This window comes from Tursiops truncatus, chromosome 6, assembly GCF_011762595.2.
Source record: "Tursiops truncatus isolate mTurTru1 chromosome 6, mTurTru1.mat.Y, whole genome shotgun sequence".
Lineage (NCBI taxonomy): Eukaryota > Metazoa > Chordata > Mammalia > Artiodactyla > Delphinidae > Tursiops > Tursiops truncatus.
The window spans coordinates 60,258,527-60,280,575 of NC_047039.1; the positions used below are offsets into that span (position 1 = coordinate 60,258,527).

Consider the following 22,049-nt stretch of genomic DNA (forward strand, 5'->3'; position numbering starts at 1 on the left):
TGATCTGTATTAACAGTGAGATTTCCTTGCAGTTTTACATTTAAAACATACATTGTAGATCATTATTCTTAATATTGGAAAACCACTAGTTAAAAGTGCAATAATGTCTCTCTCTTTGTTATTACCCTATTTCACTCTAATCCTATAACCATTATCTGTAAAAGGAAAGTTTACTTCTGATTTATTTAGTTCTACATGTTTTGGTAAAGATATGCATTTTTGTGAAAAAAGAAACTTCAAGAGACTTGATGAAAGTTAACACACTGGTAACACCCAAACATCAAAAAAACAAATTCCAGAAGATAGTAAGATATTACAAATAATTTTTAACATAAGTCCTAGAAATTATATCTTGTTTATGAAGAATAGCTGAGGTAAATTAAGTTTACTTAATTGCTAGTTATCATATCCAAAGCCATCATATCCAAAGCCATCATTCTGAGTATTAAAAAGGAAATATGGTAGATATTACAAGGGAAATTATATGCACTAAATAAAGATGTTACCATTAATTAGTGTGACATACTAACCTCAACAGCAAAAGTCAGAAAATATTTATTAAAGTCCTTAGGACTGCATCGAAGTACATAGAGTCCAGTCTGATTACCAGTTTTCTTCAGTTTACTGATGGCAAAATCCATTCTAAAGGTAAAGAAGTAATTTGCATGATAATGTAGCAAGAACCATGACATTATGACCAAAATGTCATCTAAAAGTCGAAAGTCAAATCTAAAACTCTCAGAATTTTTAGAAGTCTCCTCTACTTTATATTTTTATCAATAATCTTACAAGGAAAAATATTAAAGTACCAAGCTATTTTGCAATAAATTCAAACCGATTCAAGGGGCAATTATATTGCTTTAAAAACAAAAGGTATTATAAGACATACAAAATCACAAAGAACAATTCATTCATATGAATCTTCTGCCTTCTGATTTCAAATTTAGTATTTTAAAAACCATAATCTCGGGCTTCCCTGGTGTTGCAGTGGTTGAGAGTCCGCCTGCCGATGCAGGGGACACGGGTTCGTGCCCCAGTCCGGGAAGATCCCACGTGCCGCGGAGCGGCTGGGACCGTGAGCCATGGCCGCTGAGCCTGCGCGTCCGGAGCCTGTGCTCCACAGCGGGAGAGGCCACAACAGTGAGAGGCCCGCGTACCACAAAAAAAAAAACATAAACTATACAAACAATATGTCATAAAACACTCATGTCTCTTCTACCACAGCAATTGCTAATATAAAAATTTGTGCATCTTTAATATAATACCAAAGTCTAATAGAAGACCCATGACAAGCAACAAAGACTACAAATTTTTAAAATTTGCTACATGTTTAACTGAAGCTGCACATCTTGAAAGAAATGCAATCTACATGAAAGCAAGAGTTATCTGTTTCACTTATTACTGTATTTCTCATACCTAAACCAGTGCCTGGTGCATATCAGGTACTCAGTAAATGTTCTACAAATAAATGAAAGAATGGATGGATGGATAATGAATGAATGGATAATGAATGAATGGATGTAGGATTTTAAAAAATACTGAATATGTAAATTATAGAATGTTCAAGTAGTGCAACTTTTTCATATCAACCGTACTTCTTAAACAGACATTAGGTATAGGCCAAATCAGTCTTAAATACCAGTCAGGACATGATTTCTCAAATAGTTAAGGATAGGTTAAGGTAAAAAACGTATGCTCAAAATCCCAGATTGTTTCTTCTGCTCAAGTCCTTCAGACCTGGTGCCAATCATAAAGCACATCCTGGCTGAAAGATAACTAGGACTTGGGGTAAATAGATGTTGTGCATGATAGCAGGCTTTATCAGTGTTAAAGTAAAGGTTTACAACTGTGTGTATCAACACGGTAGCTAGTAGCCACATGAAGCTATTTACAGTTGACCCTTGAACAACGTGGGTTTGAACTGCAAGGGTCCACTTATTCGCAGATATTTTTCAATAGTAAATATTACAGTACTGCACAGTCTGTGGTTGTTTGAATCCAAGGATGCAGAGGAACCACTGATACAGAGGATGGACTATAAATTATATGTGGATTAACACCTTGTGTTGTTTAAGGGTCAACTGTAAATGTAAAGTTATTAAAATTAAATTAAATTAAAAATTCAGTTCCTTAGTTGCACTAGCAAAATTTTAAATACTAAATAGCCACATGTGGCTAGCAGCAATTATTAAACAGCACAGATATAGAACATTTTCATTTTCATCACTGTGGAACATACTGCACAGAACTAGTCTAGAAATATGGACATCATATACATTTTGTGTTCAAAGCTTTCAGTAGAAGGAGATGGATTATCCAAAAATAATGATGATTATCAAATTTTGCACTGTGGCTCCTCTGCAGTATTTCCAAATTAATGAAACATAAATTGGAAGGTTTAAAAAAAAATTAACACCGAAGAATTAATTAAACACACCTAGGGAACTAAATATCAAACTTATACAGCAAGTTAGTATTATATATTGGGATACAGATGGTAAGTTATATTCTAAATAATTCTAATTATTATGTAGTCTGATTGGAAATAGGCTTTCATTAAAAGAAAAACAATTTCTGTCAGATTAAGATAATATTTCTTTCCTAAACTTCCTAAACCTAGGTATATCATTCTGTTGTGTAAACTCTTCTATGTAAATACCTCATTTAATTTAAAAAAATTTTACTTTTAAAGTCGGTATTACTCACGAAATTGGGCCATGACAGTTGCTTTGTATATTTTCAAGCACCATTGGAGGTGCTACTTCTTTACAAAGATAATGATGTGCATCTGCAGTTAACCTGTAATATCCATCAATTAATGACACAAAAGACAAAGCTTCTCTTAATGACATAAGTTCAATTTCCTAAGAGGAGAAAAGAAAAAGAAGAAAATTATTTTCACTCCATGTTGTTAGATAATTCTTCTAAATTGGTTTCTTCTAAATTGCTCAAATGTCTTTTAAGGCTCCCAATTACCCAAAGTGAATTACAGATTCTTGTGTCTGATATTTAAGGCCCTCTCAAATATGAGTTTATCATGCCTTTCTAGTTATAGTTCACTCTACACCCATAATTTTATTGTATTTTCCAATACACCTATTAGACAAATGTGCTAGTCATCTTAATTATAAATCTATCTAATCTGATATAAAAGTTTGTATTAATTAGAAATACTGAAAAAAGTTGAAGGTATGATCAACTCCCAGAAAAACAAAAAGTTGTATGTACAAGAATGGACATGTGATCACGATATAATGCTTGGCTCAGCAATATTTAGTCACAATGAGAACACAGAGTATGGACTTATATCAAAAATTATAATAAGGAGAGAACTGTGTGAGGTATCTGAACTATAAAAGGTATATAGCTAACACAAATAGGCCATAAAAATAGGTACTATAAAAGATACCATAAACAATGTTAAAAGACTTGGCAAACTGCAAACCTGTACAACAAAGGATTAATACCTAAGAAAAGGAAGGCATGCTGACGAAAGTGAGTTGCAAGTTTTATAATTTTGGTCATAAAACCCTGAAATGGCCTGGTAGGTAAGTCATATAGATACTTAAGTTAAATAAACAAATAACATTAATATGACGTTTAAGCCCCAAGTACAAGAAATATCTGAGTTAGAAAGAAAACAGAGCCAGAAAAATAAGCAATTTAAGAGCAGAGTATAAAGGAATTCATTTCTTCCCTTTCAATTAAAGTAAGTGGGGTGTCTGAAGCTATTCTGTTTTATTTTATTATTATTTTTTGGCTACGCCATGCAGCATGGGGCATCTTAGTTCCCCAACCAGGTATTGAACCCATGCCCCCTGCAGTGGAAGCACAGAGTCCTAACCATGGACTGCCAGGGAATTCCCTCTGAAGCTATTTTAAAAAAGAGAAGGGGTTAATCTTTTAGAGTCAAACATGTCTCACAGTTTGGGTAGTGATCACTTGGGATTGGTTTACATTTTGTTATATAAAGAGGTGGTATGACCAGAATTACGTACATCTCTATTGGTAAAAAAGATTATACAGTTGTTCCTCCATCCCTCTGTATCTATCTCTCCCTCCACAGATACCAAAATCCGTGGATCCTTAAGTCTCTTATATAAAATGACATATTATCTGCATAAAACCTACTTACATCCTCCCATATACTTTAAATCATCTCTAGATTACTTATAATACCTAATATAATGTAAATGCTATATGAATAGTTGTAAGTTCAATGTAAATGCTATGCAAATAGTTGCCTGTACATAGTAAATTCAAGTTTTGCTTTTTGGAACTTTCTGGAATTTTTTTTCCTGAATATTTTCAATCTGCGGTTGGTTGAATCTGTGGATATGGAACCCACAGATACAGAGGGTTGACTGTAGTGAGGAATGAGCATTACAACAGGGAACTAGCACAATTGAGGCTGGGGGTGGGGGAGGAGAGGGCAGGAGGTAACTGGTGCTTTTTCTAATTATGAAAATGACTGAAAAATACATTAATGTACAAGATACTCTACGGGAAGATAGTGTTGGTAGTGATACAAAAAGATAGATGTAATCAAAAAGCTTACTAAATTGTTGTTTATGTTTACAGCTCTATTTAAAACTATAATCAACATCCCTACAAGAAAGTAACTTTGGTATTAAGATTCTGAAATACTTATTTCTGACAACTGTAAGACATAACCATTATTAATGATAAAGCAAACTTACTAGACTTTTACCATCTTGCTTATGAATAGTTACAATTCTGCTTTCATTTGAGCCTTCTTGGTTTGCTTGTTTAATACTGACATCAATAATATCAGGAAAATCACAATATAACTGTAAATCCTGTAATTAAGAGCAGTTGATATTAAAAACAGGTAGAATTTATGGAGCCATTTTAAAACAAGACTCTTATGAAGGAGATTTCATTCCAAATTCTTTTTAAAAAATATTGATACCAATAGATTAAGCATTAAATGGGATTCTCTCCCCCAATAATGTAACCCTAAAACTACACTGTATCTTGCTTTCACTTAAAAATGAGAGCATTAAAGGGTGCCAGGAATCTAAAGAGTGCTATAGTACCCTTCAATCCAATCAACATTAATAGAAACCATTGCCAGAAAATTGAGTTTACCAAAGAATGAAGATAAAAAATATATATATATCAGATAACATCCTAAGAACCACATAGATATGAACAAACTTAAAATTTGTAATGCAAACAAAAACTAAATTATTTAACAAGTATACATCATAAAATCAATGAAAATTAATCTTTTCGAACTAATTAAATTTCATGATTGTGCTTCATACTATCAATAATAGTAAAAGGAAAAAAGGAAGCAAAACTACCTTAAACATCACTCTTAGAATTCAAGAGTGAAACTACAAGAACACCATTACTAATTATTTAGTCATAAAAAATTAAATAAAATGCCATTTAAGAACAATGGGAAAAGAACAATAGGGTATGACCTTGTTGGCATCACGTTATTAAAAACTTCCATTTGTATCAATGGGAGAAGAGAAGTGCAAGACCATGTTTCAAATGACTAAAAGTACTTTGCTTCTACTGCCATTCTACTTAAATTAACAAAGAATGAGAACATATCATTGAGGATTACCTGTTCTGTCAGTGTCTCACTTTCTTTATGTTTCCCTCTTGACCACTGAATTCCACCGTTTCCAGTTATTATAATGGTTGCAAAAATCTCCTCACCTGAAGGACCTCTTCCAGGTTCTTTTACTTCAAATTGCTCTGTGTAGAAGGCAGACTGAAGAGTTTCCAGATTTATAAGATACTTAAGTTTCAAGTTTCTGGCAGTGGCTTTGCAATGGCTGAATTGCTCAATAAATCTGCGAAATCTGTACCTTATTCGCTTCCTTGTCAAAATATGATAGTCTTGGATCTTTGCTCGAACACATTTTGGTAAAAATGTCTTGTAGCTAGGGGTAAAGAGCACACACAAGAGCAGAACAAATTGGAAAACAAAATTAAAAGAGAAGTCACCAACTTTCTCCATAATAAGTAAACAGCACAGTAGTCAAATGGAAAAAAGTGACACAGCCACCATCCATATAGTATAAAACCTTAAGGTTTTGTTTGATGATGTGAATGCCTTTACAAATTCTGAGTCACCATAAATTTTTAGAGCAAGAGATGTTAATTTTCTTCCATAATGTAATGAAGACATAGTCTAGTTAACATTGGAGTCTAAAAATTTATTTTCTCTGATTATCTTATATACCAGTTTTTGGCTGTACTCTAAAATGTATCTGAATTCTGGAAATTGTTACATTTTGTTAGATGCTACCGATATACATTAGGTAAACACACTTCTTTTGTATGCATTATTTTTCTCAGGCAAGCTTCAATAACTCCTAATAATTCCTTTGCAATCAAAACATTCCATTTGGAAATGTTCTGAATCTTTTGTACTTCCATCTCTATGTAAAATATCCTAAGGAAGGTAGATAACTTATTTCTCTCCTGCTCCAATGTCTCACAAATGAAAAACATTTTATTTCTGAAGGTACAACTATATTAAATTTCCATGCCTTCACATATGCTAATCCTCCTTCCCATCACCCATCTCTTATCTGGTTAGCTCTTACTCATTCTACAAGTCTCAGCTCAAGCATCATCAAATCCAGGAAACCTTTCTGGACCTCTATAACCTCGTGAGATGCTACTCCCTTTGTATGACAGCATTCTGTGCACCATTCCATAATATCACTTACCACATTCTACTGTACCTGAGTGATGGAGCTGGCTAATGTTTAGAGATTATTGTTACATTTTAAGGATTATTTGTTAAATAGCACTGATTATTAAACAGTGATCATTAAAATTTAACTTAAATAAACTTACAAATTAAGTATATTTAAAATATAGGTAACGATTACTCAAAAGGCATCACTTCCTAATTATTTTACATTTTTAATTTTATTTTACATTTTACTACTATCTATGCTTTTGAGGTATAAATGTCTATCATATCCGAGTGGTGGAAAAGGTTTGCTATTCCTCATCTCTTTTCAATTCCGCATTCAGTAATGTCAGGTTGATACTCTGAAACTGGCCACAGAGAGGGTTTTTAAACCATGGATATCAGCAAAAATTACAAACAAATCAGACTTTTTTTTTTTTTTTAAGAACTGGTTGTTAAACATTTACCAGCATACCACTGCTTACTTACTCCCTTTCCCTCTCTACCCTAATCCACTTAAGGAACTCTCAGTTTTGTACTCAAGTAGCCAAAGCTGCTGGAGAAAGTCATTTGACAAGGTAGATAGGTTGCATCATAAATTCGTAATCACCAATTTCAAATAGGCTTTTATCACTGCCATCACTTTTATGACATTTCTCTGTTTAATTAATTTTCCCAAGTCCCACAACTATGTCAAACCCTCTCCAAAATCCTCAAACCTCCTAGCTTTCTTTTGCCTTAAACCTCAGCTACATTTCTCTTCACTTTCGGCAAATGACTTCACCTCTTTCTTAGGGAGAAAAAGTAAAAAAAGCTTCTCTAAGCAGAGATCCCTCAGTATCTTGCTAGCAAACTTTCATACATCTGCACTCATTCTCTCCTCCTTCCCACTTGTTACAATAAATAAGGTATAAATCTGTTAAAGCCATTCCTTTGACATGTACTTACCTATACCCCCTCTTTTCCTCTAATATATATCCACCCTCTGGGGAATTTTACCCTATATATTATTTCTCTTCTATCCACAAGTTTTAAAAACACTAATGTTCTTCCTATCTTAAATGTAAAATTTCCTTATCCCTCATCTTCCTCCAGCTACAGCCTATCTGGCTTCTTTTTGAAGTTTATATAGCCATTTCTATTTTCCTTCCTTCCATTTACTCCTTAACTCACCCCAATCTGGCTTCTGTTCCATCATTCCGTAGAAACTTCTCTTGCTAAAATCAAGAAAAACTTCCATGTTGCTAAAACCAAATTCCTTGTTCATTTTACTTGTCATTTTTCAGCAGCATCCAACACTGTTGATCATGCTCTCCTTGAAACTGTCTCCCCTTAGCTTTCCTGATTTTCTTCCCATCTCTTTGGCTACTCGTCAATCTTCTTTACAGGTTCAATCCCCTTTAGCTGGTGATAATTGTTGGAGTTCCTCAAGACTTAATTATGGGCCCTCTTCTCTTCTTATCTACACTTTCTTTCGCACTAGATACTCTATATGCAAATGACTGTGATATCTCTAGCTGTAGCCCAGATCTCTAAGCTCCAGACCCATATCTTCCACAGTCAAGTCAATTTACCCTTATAACATGGATGTCTCAAAAGTGCCTCAAACAATGTGTCAAACCAAACTCATGAGTCCCCCTAACGTCCTCCCCGAAAGATCCTCTTACAGCATTCCCTATCCGAGTACACAGCACTACAGTTCCCCTATTTCCACAAGCCCTAGAAACTCAGGAATCACCCTCATACCACCTCTCTATCAACCCCCACTATTCAATCCATCACCATTTTCCTTTGATTTTACCTTCTAAATATTTCTCTAATTTGCCCATTTTCCTCATTATTAACCCAATCAACTGCATCTCCTGGAGGAACTACTGCAATGGCCTTACTCTCTGGTTGACCCACATTTCCATTTTCTCTTCCAACCCTCTGATTTGTTTTCTACACTGGTGTGGAGTCATGGGGATCTTTTAAAAACACAAATCTAATCTTTTTACCCTTGCTTAATACTCTTAAATAGTTTCTTAGTGTTCTTACCCTTATCAACACGTTGCTAAGGTTCTACATAGTCTAGTCCCTGCCTCATCACCTACTAACTCTTTGAGCTCTAGCCATACTGACTCTCTTCATTCTTCCTATGGTCCCTTCTGCTACAAGGCCTCTTCCATGAGCATCTACTCTCCACCTCCAACACTTACCTCTCTCCACCCACTAAATTCTACTCATTTTTTAGATATCAAAAGTCACACTCCTTTCCTTTTCATGGCAATTATATATTTGTAGATAAACAGATATATAAAATTTAATGAAAGTCTTGATAGGATATAGGAGAGCCTCAGTAAGTATAGGGGAAAAAAACTGAAAAGGTTTAAAAATACAATCAGAATACAAATGATTCCTACTTTATCTACTTCTGTCAAAAACTTTAGTTATACCAAGAGCCTTAATAAATTTGGATTACAATTTACATAAACACCAATGGCTACTTGATTTAACAAGGCTTTGAAAGCTTATCTGGACATAAAAAGAAGAGTTTAAGATAACAAACTACAAGTCTTTCCACTTTGATCCCTGGAATAAAGGACCAGACATACATCCTTTGCTAACACCACAGTAATGTATGATTTCTTAAATATAGTGAATCCACTTTGATGTCATGCTATCCGAACCAGACTTGTTAGAAACACTAAAATTTTTCAAGAGACATAGTTGTTAACTTTTGAAGCATAAAAACATTTTTCCTGATGTTTTTCTTATATTGAATTTTTAAAGTAGCCTAAAATTCAGGCTCTAAAAGTTCTGAAATTAAGCCTTGCCTTATTATACTATTTTTGTACCATAAAATGAAACCTGCATCTTATTATTACAATTGGAGGAGGCCACTGGAAACTCTAATATTTGCTTAGTTGTCTAGAAAGGGAGTCTAGTGATATGAGGTATATAATATACCTCAGTTGCTATGTAAGTGGCCTTGGCCCTGGCCTAGTGTTTGCAAATTCAGCAGGGTCTCCTTTAAACTCTTTCCATTTTCCAGCTCTCTTCTTCCCACCCTTTAGCAAACCTAGGATTTTAAAGAGCAGATGGAGAATGAAAACAGAAAAATCTTATTTGTTTCCTTTATTTTCTGCACTCCAATACCTAAGCCACAATGTCCAATTAGGAACTGGCATACAAAAGAGTAAGTATCTTGTACATACACATGCACAAAGAGATGTACAAAGACATATTGATATATACAGGTACATATGTACACACAGAGGCATGTGCTCACAGACACAGATGCACCTAACACACAGGCACAGACACACAGAGATGTTATCTTACACGTATTTTTTTTTAAGTCTGGGAAAGAATATGTTTTTAGTTATACTAGTCAGAGATCCATACTCTACTGGATATTTCTAGGAACAAAGAAGCTTATTTCATTCTGCCAAGAACTAATCATTCATCTGTTCTTCCATTATTCCTGAAAATTTTAAAAATGAGTAGAGTTCCTTGATTATTTCTCAGAAATAAGCTGGAAGTGAAAATTCGGAAAACATCAGTGAGTTAAATTACGTTAAGAAGTCAAGCAAATCAGGCATGTTTTTCCTTCAGTAGAGGCATAAATTATTTATCTAATATTAAAATATCATGGTACCAAAGACAAAGGAAAATACAGATAAATTAGATTACTTCAAAATTTAAACTCTTGTGCTGCAAATAATACTTTCAAGAAAGTGAAAAGAATCCACAGGATGGGAAAAATACTTGCAAATCATAAATAGGAGAACCTATATCTGGAGACCTGTATTCATAATATATAAAGAACCTTTACAACTCAATAAAAAAATTGAACTGTACAATTAAAATGAGTGAACTTTATGATATGTAAATTATACCTGAATAAAACTGTTTTAAAATATCATGAAATCTTATCAATATAATGAATATCTTCACAGTTTTAAAAGTAAAATAAAGGAAAAATGATGCAGAATTTTGCAGATGCATTTATATCCTGGTAAAGATAATCAGAGAAATACAATTTTTAAACATTCACTTGTTTTAGGACACTAGATTTTGGACAATATTATGGTCTCCAAAGCATAAGTGTTCTATCATAGCTTAAGCCTAGAGATGGCTTCATATTTAAAAACTCATTTTCAGTGGCTCAAAGTTTCTGTTCTTCAACTGTATTCCTTTCAATTCCTTCAGTTTCTATTTATTTATTTATTTTTTTGCGGTACGCGGGCCTCTCACTGTTGTGGCCTCTCCCATTTGCGGAGCACAGGCTCCAGACGCGCAGGCCCGGCGGCCATGGCTCACGGGCCCAGCCGCTCTGCGGCATGTGGGATCTTCCCGGACCGGGGCACGAACCCGTGTCCCCTGCATTGGCAGGCGGACTCTCAACAACTGCACCACCAGCAAAGCCCCTTCAGTTTCTATTAACGACATCTAAGATACTCCTTCCCTCACTCCATTCTACTATGGTCTTGCTGTAGCAGATATTCAATAAAAAGTTGTTAAATGAATGAATGAATGAACGAATGAATAAGTTACTATCCTAAGAGGTGTTTGTCTGTATTTTAATAAAGATCAAGGCATTAGTGGAAAACAGAAATGTTTTCGTTTTTCCTTTAGATGTTGGAATCTTCAAGACACCTCATTGAGTTCCTGAAATCATACCCTACGGCCTGCACCCTTAGGTTAAGGACTACCAGATATCTGAAAATAAAACAAGAATACCTAAAACCAAAGAGGGAAACACAGAAACTGATAACCTGTAAATTGGGTATTTAACTGGTTTGAGGGCACTCAGCAAAGGAGGGACTGAAGCCAGTTATTGAGAAAAGGATTTCTAGGAATAAAAGGAACTTTAACCAGATCATGACGTCCTCAAACTTCTAATCAGGTAAGCATATAATATGTAAAACAAATGTTTAGTCTTCAAACTTCAAAAAAACAATCAAAGCATTCTTATAATAGTCATATATACCTTTAAAAAGAGTGGAAGTTTTATAGCCATTAAAGCTGGGCTGTAGGAGTAGTGTTTCAAAAAATCATATAGGCTTGACTGTCAGAATTCAATTTGCAGAAGAATAATTTGGAGAATGTGTATCACTTGTATAAGAATCTGCTGGATCTGTTATAAGATGAGTAAGGTCTGAGGAGCTAATGTAAAACATGGTGACTATAACTGATAATACTGTAGTCTATTACTGAAATTTGCTAAGAGAGTAGAACTTAAATGTTCTCACCAAAAAGAAAAAAAAAAGAAAAATATGTGAGGTGATGGATGTGTTAATAAACTAGAGAGAGGGAATCATTTTACAATGCATATGTATATATACCATGATGTACACTTTAAATATCTTACAATTTTATATGTCAAATACACCTCAATAAAGCTGAAATTTTAAAAAATCTCCTACAACACTTGTAAAAATTCATATTTGTAGGCATCACCTCAGATTTACTAATTCCAACTTCTTGGGTTAGAGCCCAAGAATCTTCTGTTTTAACAGGCACCTCAGGTGATACTAATTCAAGTAAAATATGGAGAAATACTGACTCAATTATTTATACAATTTGTGCTTACCAGAAATTATGTCTCCAGGTGTTTTTTTCATTCCTTTGAATTTACCTAGTCGTTTCAGAACGAATGAACTAAATAATAAATAGGTGTTGAACACCTATTAAAACCAAGCAGAACCTTGTGGGCTCCCACCCAAGTACAAAGGCTCCTCTTGTATATAAAAAAGCTTAAGTCTCCCAGGACTCCCTCAGTCACAAAGAGCAGGCCCAAGAAATTAATAATTAGGACAATAGAGTCACAGAACCTTTCAGTGTCTGATGTACATTCCTGAGTTGTACAGATACTATAACTGCCACCAGAGGGGAAGAGCTAGCTAACTGCATGATGACCAGACTGTGACCATGACATAAGCTGCTTCATCTTGAGAAGTACTGAATCTATGGCTAGCACAATTCCAAGAACCAGCCTCAAGAGAATGGGAATAACACTATTGCTCTTAATAATCTGTATCTTTGTGGGCTTCAAAATAATTGTAGCTTATTCTACCCGTATATGTAAGTGGGCAACTAAAATTGCCAGCAAAGAGATGCTACAGACCCATGTTGACATCTTCTACTCTAAGAATACAGCACACCCTATGTCAGCATGAAGAAGTTACAGAAGACAGACCTTCACCCATAATCCCATAGAAATGGAATGATGTCTGACAGTGGGGATTTGTAGGCAGCTCTTTGCAGGAAGCAACCCTTTGCAGGAAGCAGCTCTCTGCAGGGGACCCCTTTTGTCTTGTCACTTTAGCAAAGCTATATTTTAACTAGCCTCCAGCCCAAGCACATCTTTCAAATCTTTTGATCACCCAATGCCTCGCCTAACCTGTTGATACTTTTCTTAGATTTAAGAAGAAATGAAGAATAAGTAATTAAGAGATGATAAGCTCTTTTCCCCAGCTTCCCCTTCAGTAATCTCATGAGCAAACTGTGTGAAAAAGAAAGCATCTAAAGAAAGATCACTAGGAGTCGACAAACTCACATGCAGTGGGAGATGGTGAAGAATGTGACTCCTGCCTCAATGACAGACTGAGATTACTTCCCCTTTCTCCCTTTAAAAACTTTCATGGCCGAGCAGAATATTTGGAGGTGGCTGTGGGACACGAATCTGCATTCTTCCCAGGTTGCTGGCCTCCAGAATAAAGCAATCTTTCCATTCCTACAAGCACTCGTCTCTCAAGTATTGGCTTTCAAGCAGTGAGCAGCCAAACCCGAGTTCAGTTAACACTATGATATTTTCTGTAGTACTCCAACTCTTTCAGTAATTTCTTTTAATTATACAATAAATAAGTACTCAGAATGTAATGTACTACAGTTAGCATTGCTGTATGGTATTACTTGAAAGCTGTTAAGAAGGTAGATCCTAAGAGTTCTCATCAGAAGGAAAAGATATTTTTTCTTTCTCTTTTTTTTCCATCTACATGAGATGATGGATGTTAACCAAATCTAATGTGATAATAATTTCATTATTATGTAAGTCAAGTCATTTTGCCGTACACCTTACATTGTTACAGTGCTATATGTCAATTATTTTTCAATAAAACAGGAAAAAGAAAAAGGAAAAAATAATGATTTCTTTTATCTCACAAAGTCCGTGTTACATAAGGAAGAAAAGTTACTCATACAATACTTAATTATTATAAAATCAAAAAATAAAATACCTAGGAGTAAAGTTACCTAAGGAGGTAAAAGACTTGTATTCAGAAAACAATAAAACACTGATGAGACAAAATGAAGATGACAAACAGATGAAAAGATATACCAGGTTCTTGGACTGGAAGAATTAATACTGTTAAAATGACTATACTACCCAAGGCAATCTACAGATTCAATGCAATCCCTATCAAAATACCAATGGCATTTTTCACAGAACTAGAATAAATAATTTTAAAATTTGTATGGAGACACAAAAGACCCCAAATACCCAAAACATTTTATTTATTTATTTTTTTGCGGTAGTGGGCCTCTCACTGTTGTGGCCTCTCCTGTTGAGAAGCACAGGCTCCGGACGCACAGGCTCAGCGGCCATGGCTCACGGGCCCAGCCACTCCACGGCATGTGGGATCTTCCCGACCGAGGCACAAACCCGTGTCCCCTGCATTGGCAGGCGGACTCTCAACCACTGCGCCACCAGGGAAGCCCCCAAAACATTCTTTAGAAAGAAAAACGGAGCTGGAGGAATCACTCTACCTGACTTCAGACTATCCTACAAAGCTACAGTCATCAAAACAGTATAGCACTGGTACAAAAACAGACACACAGAGATCAATGGAACAGAATAGAGAGCCCAGAAATAAACCCACAGACTTATGGTCAATTAATCTATGACAAAGGAGGCAAAACTATACAATGGAGAAAAGACAGTTCTCAGCAGTGCTGGGGAAACTGGACAGCTAGATCTAAAAGAATGAAATTAGAACATTCTCTAACACCACACACAAAAATAAACTTAAAATGGATTAAAGATCTAAATGTAAGACCATATACTATAAAATTCCTAGAGGAAAACGTAGGCAGAACAGTCTCTGACATAAATTGCAGCAATATTTTTTTGGATCCATCTCCTAAAGCAAAGGAAATAAAAGCAAAAATAAACAAATGGGACCTAATTAAGCTTAAAAGCTTTTGCACAGCACAGGAAACCATCAACAAAATGAAAAGACAACCTACTGAATGGGACAAGATATTTGCAAATGATATGACTGATGAAAGATTAACATCCAACATATATAAACAGCTCACACAACTCAACATCAAAAAATAAATAACCCAATTAAAAAATGGGCAAAAGAACTGAATAAACATATTTCCAAAGAGGAAATGCAGATGGCCATCAGGCACATGAAAAGATGCTCAGTATTGCAAATCATCAGGGAAATGCAAATTGAAGCCACAATGAGATATCACTTCACACCCATCAGAATGGCTATCATCCAAAAAAAAAAAAAAAAACGCATAACAAATGTTGGAGAGGGAGAATGTAAATTGGTGCTGCCACTGTGGAAAACAGTATGGAGGCTTCTCAAAAAATTACAATTAAAACTACCATAGGACCTAGCAATTCTACTCCTGGGTATACAGCCAAAAGAAACAAAAACACTAATTCAAAAAGATACATGCACCCCAATGTTCACAGCAGCATTATTTACAATTGCCAAGGTATGGAAGCAATGTAAGTGTCCACTAACAGGTCAATGAATAAAGAAGATGTGGTATATACATACGTACATACATACATACACACAATGGAAGACTACTCAGCCATGAAAAAGAATGAAATTTTGCCATTTGCAGCAACACGGATGGACTTGGAGGGCATTATGCTAAGTGAAATAAGTCAGATAGAGAAAGACAAATACTGTATGGTTTCACTTATATGTGGAATCTAAAAAATACAACAAACTAGTGAATGAAACAAAAAAGAAGCAGCCTTACAGATATGGAGAACAAACTAGTGGTTACCAGTTGGGAGAGGGAAAGGAGGAGGGGATACTATAGGGGTAGAGGGAAAAAAATGATTATGGGATTATATGAAATCATGTGTTTGGAACTTCTGAAAATTGTAAAGCACTATAGAATTTAAAGAATTATTCAATAAAAACAAAAACAACCCACACCAAAAAAAAGTATGGGCAAACACAGAAAACACAAATAACTTATACAAAAACTGTAACTGTTCATATTTATGAATATGGATTTACATAAGGAAATTACCTGACAGAGCTATAGATGTCCAGGGGGGTCTGATCCTTTTCTTTGGCTATTCTCATCATATCTAACACCGCCATCCCAAGACATTCTTCCTGTGTTTCATGAGTAACAGGTACTTTTATCCATCCATGCAAAAAATCATGCCTCCACTAAAGTAAAAAGAAAAGAAATTTAGAAGAAAATATCTCATTAGTTTCACTATCACAGTTTAATCTACTGTTGTATTTTAACGTATAACGTAATTTCCAGAATATATGCATTTAAAAAGAACAAAAACTCCTCCCTTGATTTTGAAACATTTTGCCATAAAATTTTAGTATAAGTTCTTTTGCAAATTGAAACTGATTTAAATTGGGTTCCCAATTATAGAATATATTTATGACATCAATCTATTCACTGTTTATATTTTCAATTATAACTTCTACATCAAAATTACCTAAATTAAAATAGATATTAATTAAATATGTACTGAGTTCCAAATATGCTCAAAGCATTCTACTAAGGACTGTTTTGGCCTTAGTAACATGTGGCCACAGCCTCCAAGGAGACTAAAATGTAGGAGGGACGTGAAACAAGTAAACAAAAAATTATAATGACAGACACTGTATAGTAAGTACCACACAACAGATACCTTAGGAACATAAAAGAAATTGAGATTATATCCAGTAGGGGTAATTAGGGAAGGTTTCACAGAAAATTTTAAATTTTATGTATTCTTTGAACATGAAGACATTTTTGATGAGCACAAAAGAGGATGAGGAAATAGAAGAAATGACACAAAAAGAAAGCACAAGGCATGTTCAGAGATGTGAAGTAGTTTGGTTGGGGCACACAACTGTAAGGGAACAGAGTGAATTAAAACCTGGAAAAGTAAGTTGGGGTCAGACTGCAGGTACCCTTCAATGACTTGATCCTAGAAGCAACACAGAACCATTTTCTTAAAAGCATCTGTTTCTTTTTTTTTTTTAATAAATTTATTTATTTATTTTTGGCTGTGTTGGGTCTTCGTTGCTGCATGCGGGCTTTCTCTAGTTGCGGTAAGCGGGGGCTACTCTTTGTTGCAGTGCACAGGCTTCTCATTGCGGTGGCTTCTCTTGTTGTGGAGCATGGGCTCTAGGCGTGCGGGCTTCAGTAGTTGTGGCTCGCGGGCTTAGTAGTTGTGGCTCGCAGGCTCTAGAGCGCAGGCTCAGTAGTTGTGGCGCATGGGCTTAGCTGCTCCACAGCATGTGGGATCTTCCCGGACCAGGGCTCGAACCCGTGTCCCCTGCATTGGCAGGCAGATTCTTAACCACTGTGCCACCAGGGAATTCCCAAAGCAGCAGTTTCTAAAGAATCTTTTCTTAAAGCATCAAGCCTGTTTCATTGGTAGAAATAGCAATGACAGAAGTGCTTTAAGAAACTAAAGTATTCAAGGAGACTCTTTAAGAGGCTGCAGTAACGGTTCAGATATGAGATAGTAAGGATCTGATGTAGAGAACAGAAGACAGTAAAAGAGTCTGAAAAAACTGCTAACTTCCTAATTATATATAAAGAATGAAGAAAAGAGAAGTTCCAAGATTTTGATCTGGATGATTTAGGGACATGGATAAAATCAGACTGGACATGTAATGGGGAGAAAGAAAGGGGTAGAAGGTTAAAAGCACCAATATTCTAAAAATAATAGCAATTTTCTTTATAAGAAAGGTAAAAGCCATAATATTGGCTGAAATACCAACCAAGGTTTAAACTAAATAAGAGAAATAAAGGATCTTCTATATTTTATATGGGTATCTCCCTTCTTTGCTATGAAAACATCTCATGAAATTAAAGTTTTACATGAATTAAAAAAATTTTACTAAAAGAAATAAATACGCATTTAAAAGTATATTTGTTTAATATAATATGATATCACTTATAGGCAGCATCTAAAAAACAGGGTACAAATGAACTTATCTACAAAAACAGAAATAGAGTTACACATGTAGAAAACAAACTTACAGTTACCAGGGGCTAAGTGGGGGAGGGATAATACGGGAGACTGGGAATGACATATACACACTACTACATATAAAATAGATAACTAATAAGGACCTACTGTGTAGCACAGGGAACTCTACTCAATACTCTGTAATGGCCTATATGGGAGAATAATCCAAAAAGAGTGGCTATATGTATATGTATAACTGATTCACTTTGCTGTACCTGAAACTAACACAACATTGTAAATCAACTATACTCCAATAAAACAATTTTTTTAATATATTTAACTTTCTATTAACAAATTAGAAACGTTTTTGTATAAGAAAATATATTACTTAAAAGACACAAACCATGAAATAACCAGTATTAACCAAACAAAGGCCTAAATGTTTATAATACAAAATTAATTCATAGAAGGAGTTAGATTTCTTTTTGCTCAATTTCAAATACTTATTTCACCACATATTTGAAAATATGTAAGTAAGTCATTCTGATTAAGAAAGAGCTACAGATTAGTAATGACTAGGTAGATTATTTTTAATAGCTTGCTTTTGTTTCATATACTATGTAGGACCAGAGGATAATAAATTCTGTTTATGAGGATATTCTGTGGAACTCATGACCCAAAGATAAAATTAGTGAGAGCAGTGCTAACAAGATAATCAACCAAATATCCATTAGAGAAAAGTTACAAATGAAATACAGTCCCAAATGCCAAAGCATATTATCTTAAACCAGCCTTCCTACTTCCTACAGTATGTATCAATAAAAATTTTGTTTAATTAAAACTGTAGAAAAGTAGTTTTTCATATGGGTAGCTGAAAACAACATTTGAACCAAGAAATTTTATCTGCATTCAGCCAGAAAAATAAGAAAACAGTTACAGTCACAGAATCAAAGATGAACCAAGAAAGAACACAAAGTAAATATCCACTTTTTGGCTGAACATACATGAATTAATTAAAGGTCACTCACATGGCAACAGTATATTTATTGGCTGAGTAGACAAAGTTGATGATATAAAGACAATCTTCAGTAGAAAAATGAATTTAAAAGGGCCATCTCGGGACTTCCCTGGTGGCTCAATGGTTAAGAATATGCCTGCCAATGCAGCGGACACGGGTTCGAGCCCTGGTCTGGGAATATCCCACATGCCACGGAGCAACTAAGCCCGTGAGCCACAACTACTGTGCCTGCGCTCTAGAACCTGTGAACCACAACTACTGAAGCCTGCACGCCTAGAGCCCGTGCTCCGCAACAAAAGAAGCCACTGCAATAAGAAGCTCGTGCACTGCAATGAGGAGTAGCCCCCGCTCACAACTAGAGAAAGCCCATGTGCAGCAACGAAGACCCAACACAGCCAAAAAGGACCATCTCACTTTTAGCTTTTATTTGCTTACTGCTTCCAAATCTATCTTTCTACAATACTGTCTTTTATACTGTGCTTTAAAAACTTCAGTGGCTGAACTATTTTTTCAGTTATTTTATAATGTCAACGTTTTCTTACAATCTGGTGATATCACTGATCAAATCTGCTATATTTAGTCTATAATATGCATAAAGTCTAACCTGATATCAATACAATCTGAGAATAAGTTAATTATTACCTTATTTATTTTCTAGGCATGGATTTAGAGAAATAGAAACATTAAGTAATAGAAAATTGCATGTGGTAGTGAGTAGACACAATTTAGGATTCTACCGTGAAATTATTTTGCCATCCTAAATAAGAAAATCCCTCCTAGGAAGACAAAACTGTAAATAACCCATAATTTTTCTAGATCAGAAGTATGAGGGGGGGACCTTGAAGATGGCGGAAGAGTAAGACGCGGAGATCACCTTCCTCCCCACAGATACACCAGAAATACATCTACACGTGGAACAACTCCTACAGAACACCTACTGAAGGCTGGCAGACCTCAGACCTCCCAAAAGGCAAGAAACTCCCCACGTACCCGGGTAGGGCAAAAGAAAAAAAGAAAAAACAGAGACAAAAGAATAGGGACGGCACCTGCACCAGTGGGAGGGAGCTGTGAAAGAGGAAAAGTTTCCACACACTAGGAAGCCCCTTCGTGGGCGGAGACTGCGGGAGGCGGAGGGAGGAGCTTTAAAGCCGTGGAGGAGTGCACAGCAACGGGTGCGGAGGGCAAAGCGGGGAGATTCCCGCACAGAGGATCGGTGCCGACCGGCACTCACCAGCCCGAGACGCTTGTCTACTCATCCACCGGGGCGGGCGGGGCTGCGAGGTGAGGCTCGGGTTTTGGTTTCGGACTGAGCGCAGGGAGAGGACTGGGGTTGGCGGCTTGAACATAGCCTGAAGGGGTTTGTGCACCACGGCTAGCCGGGAGGGAGTCCGGGGAAAAGTCTGCACCTGCAGAAGAGGCAAGAGACTTTTTCTTCCCTCTTTGTTTCCTGGTGCGCGAGGAGAGGGGTTTAAGAGCGCTGCTTAAAGGAACTCCAGAGACGGGCGTGAGCCGCGACTAAAAGCGCGAACCCCCAGAGACGGGCGCGAGCTGCGGGTAAAAGCGTGGACCCCAGAGACGGGCGCGAGCCGCGGCTGAAAGCACGGACCCCAGGGACAGGCGGGAGACGCTAAGGCTGCTGCTGCCGCCACCAAGGGGCCTGTGTGCGAGCACAGGTCACTATCCACACCCCTCTTCCGCGGAGCCTGTGCAGCCCGCCACTGCCAGGTTCCCGGGATCCAGGGACAACTTCCCCGGGAGAACGCACGGCGGGCCTCAGGCTGGTGCAACGTCACGCCGGCCTCTGCCGCCGCAGGCCCACCCTGCACGCAGTGCCCCTCCCTCCCCCCCGGGCCTGAGTGCGCCAGAGCCCCCGAATCAGCGGCTCCTTTAACCCCGTCCTGTCTGAGCAAAAAAAAGACGCCCTCCAGCGACCTACATGCAGAGGCAGGGCCAAATCCAAAGCTGAGCCCCCCAGCTGTGTGAACAAAGAAGAGAAAGGGAAATCTCTCCCAGCAGCCTCAGGAACAGAGGATTAAAGGTCCACAATCAACTTGATGTACCCTGCATCTGTGGAATACATGAATAGACAACGAGTCATCCCAAATTGAGGAGGTGGGCTTCCAGAGCAAGATCTATGATTTTTTCCCCTTTTCCTCTTTTTGTGAATGTGTATGTGTATGCTTCTGTGTGAGTTATTGTCTGTATAGTTTTGCTTCCACCATTTGTCCTAGGGTTCTATCCGTCCATGGTTTTTTAAATTTTTTTTCTTAAATAATTTTAATTTTAATAACTTTATTATACTTTACCTTCGTTCTTTCTTTCTTTCCTTCCTTCCTTCCCTCCTTTAGACAACGAATCATCCCAAATTGAGGAGGTGGTCTCTGAGAGCAAGATTTATGATTTTTTCCCTTTTACCTCTTTTTGTGAGGGTGTATGTGTATGCTTCTGTGTAAGATTTTGTCTGTATAGCTTTGCTTCCAACATTTGTCCTAAGGTTCTATCCGTCCCTTTTTTTTTCTTTTTCTAAATAAGAATTATTTAATTCAATAACTTTATTATACTTTATTTTATTTTACTGTATCTTCTTTCTGTTTTTCCTTCTTTCCCTCCTTCCTTCCTTCCTCCCTCCCTCCTTTCTTTCCTTCTTGTCTTCTTTTCTTCTTTACTTATTTCTTTCTTTCTTTCTTCCCTCCTTCCTTCCTTCCTTCCTTCCTTCCTTCCTTCCTTCCTTCCTTCCCTCCTTTCCTTCTTTCTTTCTTCATACTTCTACTAATTCTCTCTACTTTTTCTCCCTTTTATTCTGAGCCGTGTAGATGAAAGGCTCTTGGTGCTCCAGCCAGGAGTCAGGGCTCTGCCTCTGAGGTAGGAGGGCCAACTTCAGGACACTGGTCAACAAGAGACCTCCCAGCTCCACATAATATCAAATGGCGAAAATCTCCCAGAGACCTCCATCTTAACACCAGCACCCAGCTTCACTCAACGACCAGCAAGCTACAGTGCTGGACAACCTATGCCAAACAACTAGCAAAACAGGAACACAACCCCACCCATTAGCAGAGAGGCTGCCTAAAATCATAATAAGGCCACAGACACCCCAAAACACACCAACACACGTGAACCTGCCCACTAGAGAGACAAGATCCAGCCTCATCCACCACAACACA

The 22,049-nt window shown here is 36.7% G+C and overlaps 1 protein-coding gene across 9 annotated transcripts in view; it reads right to left on the bottom strand.

Annotated features, from left to right (window-relative positions):
• Nucleotides 1–22,049, bottom strand: part of LOC101334791 (tyrosine-protein kinase JAK2) — a 376,440-nt gene that overhangs the window by 32,570 nt on the left and 321,821 nt on the right. For all 9 annotated transcript variants that reach the window (XR_012332509.1, XM_073806150.1, XM_073806147.1 and 6 more), the window contains 5 exons: nt 15,965–16,110; nt 5,603–5,924; nt 4,701–4,820; nt 2,707–2,864; nt 531–642 (listed from right to left, as the gene is read on the bottom strand). Coding sequence is in view for 8 of the 9 variants with exons in the window: in XM_073806150.1 (XP_073662251.1) it covers nt 531–642; nt 2,707–2,864; nt 4,701–4,820; nt 5,603–5,924; nt 15,965–16,110 (858 nt within the window). In the remaining variant the exon portion in view is untranslated. The remainder of the gene's footprint in view (nt 1–530; nt 643–2,706; nt 2,865–4,700; nt 4,821–5,602; nt 5,925–15,964; nt 16,111–22,049) is intronic.